This window comes from Corylus avellana, chromosome ca8, assembly GCF_901000735.1.
Source record: "Corylus avellana chromosome ca8, CavTom2PMs-1.0".
NCBI classification, from domain to species: Eukaryota; Viridiplantae; Streptophyta; class Magnoliopsida; order Fagales; family Betulaceae; genus Corylus; species Corylus avellana.
This window is the reverse complement of record NC_081548.1, coordinates 22,224,493-22,236,722: the sequence shown is the minus strand read 5'-3', so window position 1 is coordinate 22,236,722 and position 12,230 is coordinate 22,224,493. Positions and strand designations below refer to the sequence as shown.

At 35.4% G+C, this 12,230-nt stretch overlaps 2 protein-coding genes across 2 annotated transcripts in view; one reads left to right on the top strand and one right to left on the bottom strand.

Annotated features, from left to right (window-relative positions):
• Window positions 1–5,844: 5,844 nt before the first annotated feature.
• On the bottom strand, window positions 5,845–6,776 carry LOC132189995 (large ribosomal subunit protein uL10c-like). Its single transcript, XM_059604859.1, has one exon. The coding sequence runs from the start codon at window positions 6,720–6,722 to the stop codon at window positions 6,042–6,044; it is 681 nt and encodes a 226-aa protein (XP_059460842.1). The 5' UTR covers window positions 6,723–6,776; the 3' UTR covers window positions 5,845–6,041.
• Window positions 6,777–10,303: 3,527 nt separating this feature from the next.
• Window positions 10,304–12,230, top strand: part of LOC132189806 (probable rhamnogalacturonate lyase C) — a 10,871-nt gene continuing 8,944 nt past the window's right edge. The window contains exons 1-6 of the mRNA XM_059604601.1: window positions 10,304–10,342; window positions 10,453–10,574; window positions 10,691–10,750; window positions 11,011–11,130; window positions 11,227–11,346; window positions 12,068–12,209. Coding sequence (XP_059460584.1) covers window positions 10,304–10,342; window positions 10,453–10,574; window positions 10,691–10,750; window positions 11,011–11,130; window positions 11,227–11,346; window positions 12,068–12,209 — 603 coding nt within the window. The remainder of the gene's footprint in view (window positions 10,343–10,452; window positions 10,575–10,690; window positions 10,751–11,010; window positions 11,131–11,226; window positions 11,347–12,067; window positions 12,210–12,230) is intronic.

The following is a 12,230-nucleotide window of genomic DNA, read 5'->3' as shown; positions in this document are numbered from 1 at the left end:
TTAGTATCTAAATACATGTGTATTTTTTTTTTTTCTTATATCATATGATTAAAACTATAAACAAAGTTTTTCTCTAAACTATATTTGAAAATTTTATTTTAATCTAATCTAATAAGCTGACATATGTTTAAAATGCATCGATTTTCACAAACATCTTTATTAAAAATGCATGTGAAAATCACATACGTTTTGGACACATGCAATTATTAGACCCATGTTTTCTGAAATGATGGGTTTAACCATATGAATCCAAATAAGAATTTGACTTTGTTTTACTTAATTGGTAGATTCAGGCAATACGGATTATGGGAAAGATATGCAGAACTATATCCTGATGGAGACTTGGTTTACACAATCGGGACTAGTAACTACACAAAAGATTGGTTCTTTGCTCAAGTTACCAGGTTTGAATATGAAAATTACATGCTCTCAATGTTACTTTTATTAAAAATTCATGTAAAAATTACATGCTCTAAAACCAAATATCAGTTTAATAGACTAGATTGAAGGAATTTCCTTCAACCCAATTTAAAATAAAACTTCGCCAATTTTAAAAAAATTGGGACATATATAATATTATTTATTGGCCTGCTATTAATAGAATATTCTTATTTTGAAAAACTTAATTTTATATGCTAGCTTTGCAATGCAGGAAGAAAGATGATAACACGTATGAGGGAACGACATGGCAAATTAAGTTCAAACTTGAGAGTGTGGATGGGAGTGGAACCTATAAATTACGATTAGCACTTGCAACTGCACATGCTTCCGAATTACAAGTATGGAATTTCTTTTTTTTTTATCCTTCACTTAATAACATTTAAAAAAAAAAAAAAAAAACCCTTTCTCTCTCTTTTTTTTCCCGTTAATAATAAGAATTGTGTTAAAATATTAATTAAATGATTAAATTAATTAATTTATATCAGTTTAAGTTTTTGAGACGATTGGTAATTTAGGATTTGTTTGGGCTTGCGATTTTAGAAAGTGCAATTTTAAAAATATGGGATTTTAAAACGTGATTTTTAAAAATGCAGTTTAATTTTTAAAATTTCAGTTTAGTCTTTAGAATTGTACATTTTCAAAAAAGAACCACATTGTCAGCGATTTGAAAACGTAGAAAACATTTTTCAATTTGCAATTTTTAAAAAACATAATCTCAAACAATTCATTTTCTGCGATTTGGTTTTAATCAGATTTTTTGTTTATAAAATCGCAATGCCAAATACACCATATTAATATGGTATCAGAACTAGATCTTGAATTTAAACAAACATTGACTCAACAATTTACCCCTAATTTATTTTGATAATGAAATATTTGAGAGAATTTTGGTTGAATGATTTGGAGTAATAGTGCAAAGTTTTTGTTAAAAGGTTCGGATTAATGATCCAAAGGCGAATCCTCCTGTATTTTCAAGTGGGCCTATTGGGAAGGATAACACAATTGCGAGGCATGGAATTCATGGGCTTTACTGGCTATACAATGTGGATGTACGTGGCACTCAGCTATTGGAGGGAGATAATACTATTTTTTTAACACAGCCAAAAAGCACTTCCCCTTTCCAAGGACTCATGTATGATTACATTCGTTTAGAGGGTCCCCAGAAAATTCAATAAAAGTTATACATTCTTTATAAGAACTGTGGATATCAATTTTAAAATATATATATATATATATTTCCCTTATCTCTTTCATCTACCAAGAACAAAATAATAATTAAAAAATAATATTTAACTATAGTAAAAAAAAGATGTACAAGTGTGATGTTTAGTATCTTTTAGTCTCCAAAATAGAAAGAGCGGGTTTTTTTTTCTCTTTAAATTTAATTTTTGTTTGAATAGCTCACTATGAGTGCTCTAAAAAATACGTGACAGTGACACTTTTAAAGACTGGATCGTAAGAATTCATACAACCTAGTTTGCATAAATTTATATCCCAATATTAAAGCTAGGGTCCTATTAATTACCCTAAAAAAATTGAAGTTGCACTTATCTTAGTTATCTCTTATGAACTAGTATGTTATTTGCAGATAGCATCCAAAATATTATTTGGAAAAAAGTATATGTACTTTCCTCTAACTACCATGCAATGTGTAATGCCTTTTCCCCCATTTTCAATTACTGCAATGTCCATATCAAACTGCCATTGAGGTTGTAATCGCAAAAAATAAATAATAACAAAAAAAAAAAAACCTATTGGTAAAAAAAAGTGAAAAACAAATTATTTTTCCTTTCATGCCATGATTGGGTTGAAGATGGAGTCAACATGCTCAGAGCTAGGAAATCCTAAAAGAAGGAAATTGGTTTGGCAGAGGTGAGTTGGTCCAGGGGTATCGGAGGTCCTCTGACGCTCAAGTTAATAAGTTTGTTGTAAAAAAAAATGGTTTAAATAAGAGTTCAGAGTTGACCATACCTGAGCCTTCCCATGTTGTTAAAATAGAAGTGTTTTTTTTTTTTATCAAGTGAACCCATTTTTGTTTGAGAAATGATAAAAATCATTATTCATCCTATCTTTTACCAATTTCAGTACAATGGATGGATAAATTTATCATTGAATCTATGGAACTCACATGTCGAAGTGATGGATTTGCAAAAGGAATGATGGGAGAATGATGTATAACATAACTCTATTTTGCTTTGTACACATTTTTATGTACTCAAACTACTTTTTAAGCCACTTAACGCAATCTAAAACAGAATTTAAGAAGCCCTGTATAGCTAAAAAAGTAAAGCATCTCACTCATAATTCATGATTTGAAGTGTAGGATCTTTGCTCATAGCGTCTCTTGCACGTCTACGACAACAGTGGGCATATCTTTCTCTCTAATTCAAGCAAACCAACCCAAACACTCGCCAAGTGTTTAAGACTTCCATTTCCAGACTGCAGGGGCAACACATATATAGATCACCAAGATTTTCTCCTCAACACTGAAAATCTAGCTTTTAATATATATTATTAGTATCACAACCTAAATCCAAATTTTTTTCCACAAAGTGGTGCTTGAAGAAGCTAGCCAAGAAGCTGACCAACTTGAAGAGGCACAACATTTCCATCAGTAAGGTGGGGAGAGAACACACCAAAACTATGGAACAGAAGTCTCTAAAAGATATCACCACAATAGATCAAGGAGACTAAAACCCAAGTAACCAACCAAAAAAAAAAAAAAAAGAAGCAAAAATAACAGGACAAACACAAGAAATTCAAAGCAGAAAAGCAAAAAACCCCAAAACACCAGCAGCAAGGGAAGGAGGCAGCAGCAGGGAACAGGGCTATGTGTGGAGGAAACTAGTATCTCAACTCTAAAATTTTACTGATTGAGATAATGAAATCTAATAGACCAAATATATTTATATGTATGGTGAAAGTAGATGATTCTTCTAAGTGTTTACAAAATGAGTCAACTCATTATGGATCCATTTTTGGTTGAATGAGTATATATATGTTGTTTGTGTCTCCAAATTAAGATGTTATGGTATTCATACCTAAATAATTTTGTGCGTGTGAATTTCCTGATCTCGAAGTGTCTCACCATTGGGGATTGTTTATATATATATATATATATATATATAAAAAAGATCAATTTTGTGCTCTGCAAGTGGATTTAGTTTTCTCATTTCTTGTACTAGGGGTTTACAACCTATGCGGAGAGGAGGATTGTGGAAGCTGTACAAGGGGAGGACAGAGCCACAATGAATATTGGAATTGGTTGGAGGGGCTTAAATGAGGAAATGGAGCGATTCAAGGACAGGATGGAGTTCACAAAACTCAAAACCAATCAGGAAAGGACGGAGCCACATTGAATATTGGAATTGGTTGCAGGGATTATTATGGTGTGGTAGAGAAAACGTTGAAGGAAGTTGGGAGGATGAAGTACCTGCACCCGCTCTACACTACTCTTGTACAAGGCCCTGGAAAGGAAGAGGAGAAGATTTTGGCTGAGAGGGTGTTTGCAGAGGCTCGTGACTGTTATCACCCTATAGCTCAAGGTGTCATTGCAGCAATCCTTGCCAAGCACCTCTAGAGTGGCACATAACAATAATGTTTACATGCCTGAATTTCTTAAGATTATCCTTAATGTACTTTCTCTTTCTCTTTCTCTAAAATCTGTAGGCTTTTATGCTGTGTGTGTTGGTTTTGCTAAATGTATGCATCTTGGATAAAGCTGTATAGGCTTCTATCTACTAATATTATGGAAATCCAATCTGATCAAAGTTTAACCATTTTACCCATGTTGTTTTAGTTAACTTTAATGATCCAAGGAGGCAGTCTAGTCTTTGGGTCTTGAAATGCAGAAGATGAACCCCCTCTAGTTTTTTTTTTCGAGTTTTCTTTTAGGCTTGTAAATTAGGAGTGATTTATTTTTGGGAGAGAACTTTACTTGCCCTCTCTAAACTACCAAGCATTTTTTAATGTCCTCTTCCCTAAACTTCTTTGCAATGTGGGGTTTTCATTTTTCAACCCTTTTCAATCACCCTCTACTATTTAATTTTTTTGTTAACTTAAACAACTAGCATGTAAAATGTTCGTTCTACTCCGATATATTTTTTTTAAATACAACTATGCCCTTGGTTTTAAAAAAATTTAAAAAGTAACAAAAGAAGGAAAAGTGGCCATATTTCCCCCTTTTTCACTCCTTTTTTTTTAAATAAATAAAGGGGCATTTTAGTAATTTTTGTTTCCTCTGTTAGGATTATTCCTTAATACTAACAGAAAAGGTAATTGAAAGGGGCTGAAAGATTAAAACCCTACATTGTAAATTTTTTAAAGTTTAGTGAAATTTCCACTTTATTTTTCCTCAATAGTAATTTGCTTTTCATTATTTGATTCTCTGTCAGTCTTACTCCAACGGAGCAATTCAGCTGCAAAAAGAGAAGTGGCTCAACTTGATCTCTCCTTTTGGCTTACATTCCTTATCTTAGCATTCTGTGAGTAGCCGGTTGTGTCTTGAGCTTAAAAGCTTCTCAGGTCAGGGATAAACAGTAATCTTTGTTTGACAAATCTCAAAGTTTGTCAAAGATGCATGAAGACTAGAAAATTTCCCAAGTTCCATCCTCAATGTAGCCTAAAAGGCCAGCCATGCAGCCATACATATACATCTACCCAGTGCTGCATGTATGGTGGCCCTCTATATTTTTAGACTTAAAAGCAATGCCAGCATCCTATCTTAAAAGATTATTCAAAGTTTCAAACCATAACAAACCTAAGAACCTCTCACTTGATTTGAGGGGATTCATAAAAGAATATGACTCAGTACAAGATCCCGTATCCCAAGTACAAGATCCCATATCCCAAAATGAAGCCTTCCCTAACCCCTAGAAGCAATTGCTTCTACTGCTTCAGCTTCTGAGTTGTACAGTCGTAAATGTTCCTTGGCTCTGAGAGCATCTCACCTTCACAAGACTTGACTAAGAATTCCATCACCATACAGCTCCAATCCAACAAATCATTACAAACTTAACTCTGAGTAATCTATCTTTTCTCTCAACAGAACTGATGAGAGTCATATCCCTCTACAGGCGGCTACAGCACCCATAGAAACACAGCTATACATGCATATTAGAATATGCAGTCTTCCCTCACATACTTCTCCCTTCAAGACCCAACCTTACAAGTCTCCTAGTAGTAAACCATTTTCACAAATGGATGCCCCAACAACACAGCTAAATGATAATTTTATCTATTTAGCTATTACAAAGACAATGACAACCTCATGTCAACGAAATGCAGAAACTACACAGAATCTACACACTGCAAATTCACCTTAAGTTGGCTCTTGTAGTTTATGCATTGAGAGCCCCATAACCAAGATAACCATATTGCAATATAACAATAAACAAAATTAAGTTAGACACAATTGTACAACTTCCGTTTCCTTCAATTATTTTTCAAATTCAACCGTGTAGCTAAAATCACAAACGGCCATAATAACAACATTGCTACAAGAAGCAAAAGAAAAAACAAAAAAGAGGGTTGGTTCCAAAGTACACTTACAATTACAAGAATAGCTCAAACTGAAAGGGTTGCTCCTTTTTCATCAGCCGCTATTGCCCACTACCTTCCTCTTCCAACTTCTTGACATAGGCCTTCAAAACCATCACCAACTCCCTCGCCGGCGCCTGTATCGTCCCGACCAAGCTCGACGCGGGAGTCTTCAACGACCCAAGAAGCTTGGCATAAATTTCAGCTCTCGTAGGCATACTCTCGAGCGCCTTGAAGTCACCAGGCCCATAAAACTTTCCCTCAAACACTGCGCCGGTGAAGTCGTTGTCCTCGAGCTTCTTCTCCTTCTGGAAGGTCCTGTAGGGCTTGATGGCCGCTGGGATCTCCTCGCTGTGAACAAAGAGCCAGGCGTTCATGCCCGTCATGCAGGGCTTGAGGGCCTCCCAGGGGGTCCCCTCAATGGCTTTGTAAACAAGGGTGTTCTTAGCAACGAGCAGCTTGGTGGACTCGGGTAAGGCTCGTCGGAGGTCCTGGAACTGCTTGACGCTTAAGCCCTTGTACTTTATTCCGGCAATGAGGTGGCAGTTGTCGAGCTGGGTCTTTACGGTCTCCACGGTTTCTTCTTTCTTGTTGCGGGAAATGGCGGAGCGGATCGAGAGATTGGGCTTGCATCGAGCAGAGATGAGTGGTGGATTCGAAAGGAAATGGTGGTGGGTTTGGGTGAGAAAATGAGACGCATGGGGTTTGGAGGAGGGGAAGCTGAGGAGAGCTGTGGCTTCCATTGGTAGACGCTGGTGGTGGGGGAACGAAAAGGGAGGGTGTGAGAGTGTTTTGTTGGGCTTATCTTTTCAGTTTTTGAGGACATGGTTATTTATGTCGTTTTCCTATGCATAAACGATAAATTCTCTATTTTTTTTTTTTTTTTTCACAATGAAATTATTAAAAAATTACACTGTTTTTAAATTAGGAATAATAGGAATTTCCTTTTTCATCTTTAACTTAATAACATAAAGAAAAAAAAAAAAAAAAACCTTTCTCTCACTTTTCTTTTTTTCCGATTAATAATAGGAACTATATTGGAATATTAATAAAATGATTAAATTGAATAAAAAAAATTAAATGATTAAATTAACCAATTTTTATCTATTTAAGTTTTTAAGACAATTGGTGATTTAGTCTTTGTTTGGATTTGCCATTTCAAAAGGTACAATTTTAAAATATACTATTTGAAAACATGATTTTTAAAAATGCAGTTAAGTGTTTAGCAAAATTACAGTTTGACTTTTAAAATCGCAATTTACCCTTTAAAATTATGCATTTTCAAAAAACACCACCTTGTTAGTGATTTGAAAATGTAGAAAACATTTTCAAGTTACAAATTTTAAAAAACATAATCTCAAACAATCCATTTTATGGGATTTGGTTTTAATTCACATTTTTAATCGCAATGCCAAATACACCATATTAATATGGTATCAGAACTAGATCTTGAATTTAAACAAACATTGACTCAACAATTTACCGAATTCACTTTCTGATTTTTGGAGGAAAGTTTGGAGGGTTAGGGGTCCACCAGTAGTGAAATCTTTTCTGTGGAAAGCTTGCAGGAATGTTCCGGCCACCCGAGAGAATTTACATAGAAGGAGTATTACTCGAGATCCACTGTTTCCCATCTGTGAATTGGAATTTGGAACTTTGGGTTACATTCTTTGGAGTTGTGGCTCAGCAAGGGATGTTTGGTTGGAAAGCTCCCGTAAAATACATAAGAGTTCTATATGCGAAGCAACATTTGTCGGTGTTTTTGAGCAATTGTTGGGTTATTTGAACACGGAGGAATTGCAGTTTTTTGTCACTATGGCATGTCAAATATGGCTCTGGCGGAATGCTTTTGTATTTGGGAGCCCTTTGCTTGCACCAACTGAAGTTATTCGCAGGGCACAGGAGCAAATCTCTGTTTTTTGAGCAGATAAAGGCGGGAAGATGCAAGCCCCACATAGCTGTGCACAGCCATGCAGTCTCTATTTGGCAGAAGCCGCCGGAAGATTTTGCTAAAATTAATTGGGATGCTTCCATTGATGGAAGACGCAAGCGTGTTGGAATCGAGGTGGCTATACGTAACTCTGATGGAACTCTAATAGCTTTGATTTGTGCTTCAAGGACTATGCTCACAGATTCTGGGACAGCCAAAGCCTTAGTAGCGTGGCATGCAGCTAAAGTCACACGCAGGATAGGTTTGAGCAAGGTAATTTAAGAGGGAGATGCGTTGGAAGTCATAAATGTTCTCAAACTGGCTAGCGAATGGTTTGGCAGCTACGAACAGCTCACACAAGATGCTAAAAACCTACTGGAGCATTGCTTGGAATGGAGGGTTAGCCATATTCTTCGAGACGGAAATAAAGTTGCTCACAGTCTTCCCAAATTGGCATTAGCACTAGATCAGAATATGTTCTGGGTTGACAATTTTCCTTCATGTATTCGAGAGCTTGTATGCTCTGAGCAAGGCAAGATTTAATTTCAATAAAAGTTTACCAATTCTCAAAAAAAAAAAAAAAAAAAAAAAAACCAATTTACCCCTAATTTATTTTGATAATGAAATATTTGAGAGAATATTGGTCGAATGATTTTGAGTAATAGTGCAAAGTTTTTGTTAAAAGGTTCGGATTAATGGTCCAAAGGCGAATCCTCCTGTATTTTCATGTGGGCCTATTGGGAAGGATAACACAATTGCGAGGCATGGAATTTATGGGCTTTACTGGCTGTACAATGTGGATGTACGTGGCACTCAGCTATTGGAGGGAGATAATACTATTTTTTTAACACAGCCAAAAAGCACTTCCCCTTTCCAAGGACTCATGTATGATTACATTCGTTTAGAGGGTCCCCAGAAAATTCAATAAAACTTATTCATTCTTTATAAGAACTCGTGGATATCAATTTTAAAATTATATATATATATATATATATATATATATATGCAGCTTTAGAAGAAAGATTTCGCAGGCATAATTCAGAATATATTCTCAGAATATTATGAGCGATTATGGTGATTATCAGAATATATATATATTCTGAATATATTCCAACAATTCTGAACACGAACCTTAAAAGAACACGATACGTACGCAGTGTTTTCTCTTTTTGCTTCACTTTCGATCTCACCGCGCGTGAACCAGAGAGGAAACAGAGTGACCCCATCTGCCAATTAAATAAGAAAAAAGGAAGAAGATGGCAGTAAGCAGGAAGACAAGAGAGTGCGCGCCCAAAAAAAATAAATTGAAGTGGAAGAGAGAAACAGAGGGCGAGTGGATAAAAGAAGAGAGACAAAGAGGAAGACATACACGAGGCGTGAAAGAGAGAGCTTGTTTGGCCAAGTTAAGACAAGACAAGTGAGGGACGGAATTTAAGGAGGAATTTGACGGACAAAGATTTCCTCGAGGAATTCTATGTTTTTTTTAGAATTCTAAATTATTGTTTTATGATCAGAAGAGTTAGCTTCAATATGGTGCTGCTTTGGCTTAAAAGAGAGCATGCTTGTGACTGTATTGTATTGGATGTAAGCTTGAGCATGGCCTTACTTTAGCTTGGCTTGTTAGGCAATGAAGCCTCTACCAACCCTGAGGTCACCGACCACCAGTTTTAGTAAGACTAAGAGGCCGTTTGAAATGATACTATGACATAAAGTTTTTCTTATAAGTACGTTTTAATTATTTTTAGAGAAAAAAATCAAAGAAGTAATTTTTGAATTTTTTATCAAACGGACTCATTTCTGCCTGAGAAATAATAAAAATCATTTTTCATTCCATCTTTCACCAATCTTAGTCGGGTGATGGGTAAATTTACCTTTAAATTTGTGGGAGTGATAAATTTGCAAAAAGAATGGTCAGAAAAATATTATATAACATAACTCTATTTTGCTTTGTACACATTTTTATGTACTAAAATTTACTTTTAAGTTGCTTAACACAATTTAAAACAGACTCTAAAAAGCCCTTTCGTGATCTTCATCCCTTCCCCGTCCGCTGTTGTAATCTCAGAGAGAGAAAAAAAGAAAAAAGTAGAAGCATGTCACTCATAATTCATGATTTGAAGTGTTGGATCTTTGCTCATAGTGTCTCTTGCACGTCTACGACACGACAACAATGGGCATATCTTTCTCTCTAGTTCAAGTAAACCAACCCAAACACTCTTCAAAGTGTATAAAACTTCCATTACCGGCCAGACTGCAGGGGCAACACATATAGATGACCAAGATTTTCTCTAGCTTTTTATATATATATTATTAGTATCACAACCTAAATCCATATCTTTTGCTCGATCTGCAGAAAAAAAAAAATCCCAGGGAGATAACGGGGCCTCGATCGCCATGTCTCTAGGGGTGCAACTGCACGTTGGGGACAGTCATGTAAGTCATTCATTTTTATGAAATATATGGATTTAACGGTTCAATTTAGTTTTATCTATTTTATTAAGTAATATATTATATATTATTTTAGATGAGGCATATTTGTGCAGGTGATAATGGATAATGGCATACTACAAGTAACATTATCAAATCCAGATGGGATTGTTACGGGAGTAAAATATAATGGCATCGACAATTTGCTTGAAGTTCTTAATGAAGAGGTTAACAGAGGGTAAAAACACGCCATTAAAAGTGATCTTGATTTATTTTATTTTTTTGGGGGGTTTTTTGTCGGTGATTATGTGATGATTCATATATAATTAGCTATTTTGAATGAAATATGTGTAGGTATTGGGACCTTGTATGGAGTGAAGCTGGAAGTACAGGAACAACGGGTATATTCGATGTGTACGTTAAATGCCCCTAGTAGTGTCTTTGGCTCCCTTGTGCTTAGCAATGAAGCAAAATGCCTATGTTGTTTATTTTTATTCTATACTGGCAAAAAGTATTATTCCCATGAATAATGTTTTCCTCGGTTGGAGAAAATTATTTTAATTAATCTATTAAATTGATATTTATTATAATCTCACTTGTATTAGCTAGCAGTCTAATTTGCTTCAATATTTCTATTATTATCAAGAAATGATGATTATACACCATGCATGCAGGATTAAAGGGACAAGTTTTAAGGTTGTAGTGGAAAGTGAGGAACAAGTAGAGATCTCATTCGCAAGGCTGTGGGATCCCTCGCTTCAGGGGAAGCTCGTGCCCTTAAATATAGACAAAAGGTGCACAATTAATTAATTAAATTAAATCTGATATTATTAACGCGATTTTATGCAACAATAATATTTGATGATGATGACAAGTACATGATTTTTCAGGTTTATAATGCTACGTAATTCCCCGGGCTTCTATTCCTACGCCATCTACGACCACTTAAGGGAATGGCCTCCTTTCAACCTCCCACAGACTAGGATTGTTTTCAAACTCAGAAAAGACATGTACATATTTTTGCCTTTATATATCATCTTATATATAAATAATAATAAAAATTGCATTTTTATTTCATAATTATTTTGCAATGCTAACACAATAGTCTCATTAACCAACCCTAAGATCAGTTCTTGTTAAAATAATAATAATAATAATAAGGGTTAATTGGGTCTACCACAACAACATTATAGAATATTTGTAGCATAAAAAAGTGGTATATATGCTCCCCTCAATCAGGATTGTGCGTGGTGTTCGGTATTACATGCAATAGAATAACTCTAATTTAGACCATTCATTTTAAATGAACGGCTTGAATCGCGACAACACATGAGAGATAGAAAACAAGTGGCATAAGGAGTGGCAGAACCTCTCCGGTAGCCAAAGAGATGGTTTGACCACTTTCAATGACCTAGTTATAATTAAAAGTAACCACGGTTACAGGAATGGTTCAGCCACTCTCAATGAGTGGATTGAAAGTGGTTGAACCACTCATTTGCCCCATGTGCAAGTCACACATTCTCTCTTCTTCTTCTTCTTTTTTATTTTCCTTTTATATATATAGTCATAATTTGGATTGCTCATTTAAAATTAGCGTCACAAATTAAAAGTATTGCACCCTGTCTAATTCCTTGGTCCTAAATGTGCCTACATAGCTTACAAGTTCGGCTTAGAGGAAAAAAGAAATCTAGGCACAAGGACCCATGCTCATATTAATTCCTTATTATATAGGTTTCACTACATGGCAGTGGCGGACAACAGGCAAAGATACATGCCTCTTCCAGATGACCGGTTGCCAGAAAGAGGCAAAGCTCTAGCCACCCCAGAAGCAGTTTTGCTTGTTAATCCTGTAGAGCCAGAGTTCAAGGGGGAGGTAGTACTTTTTTTTCTTTTT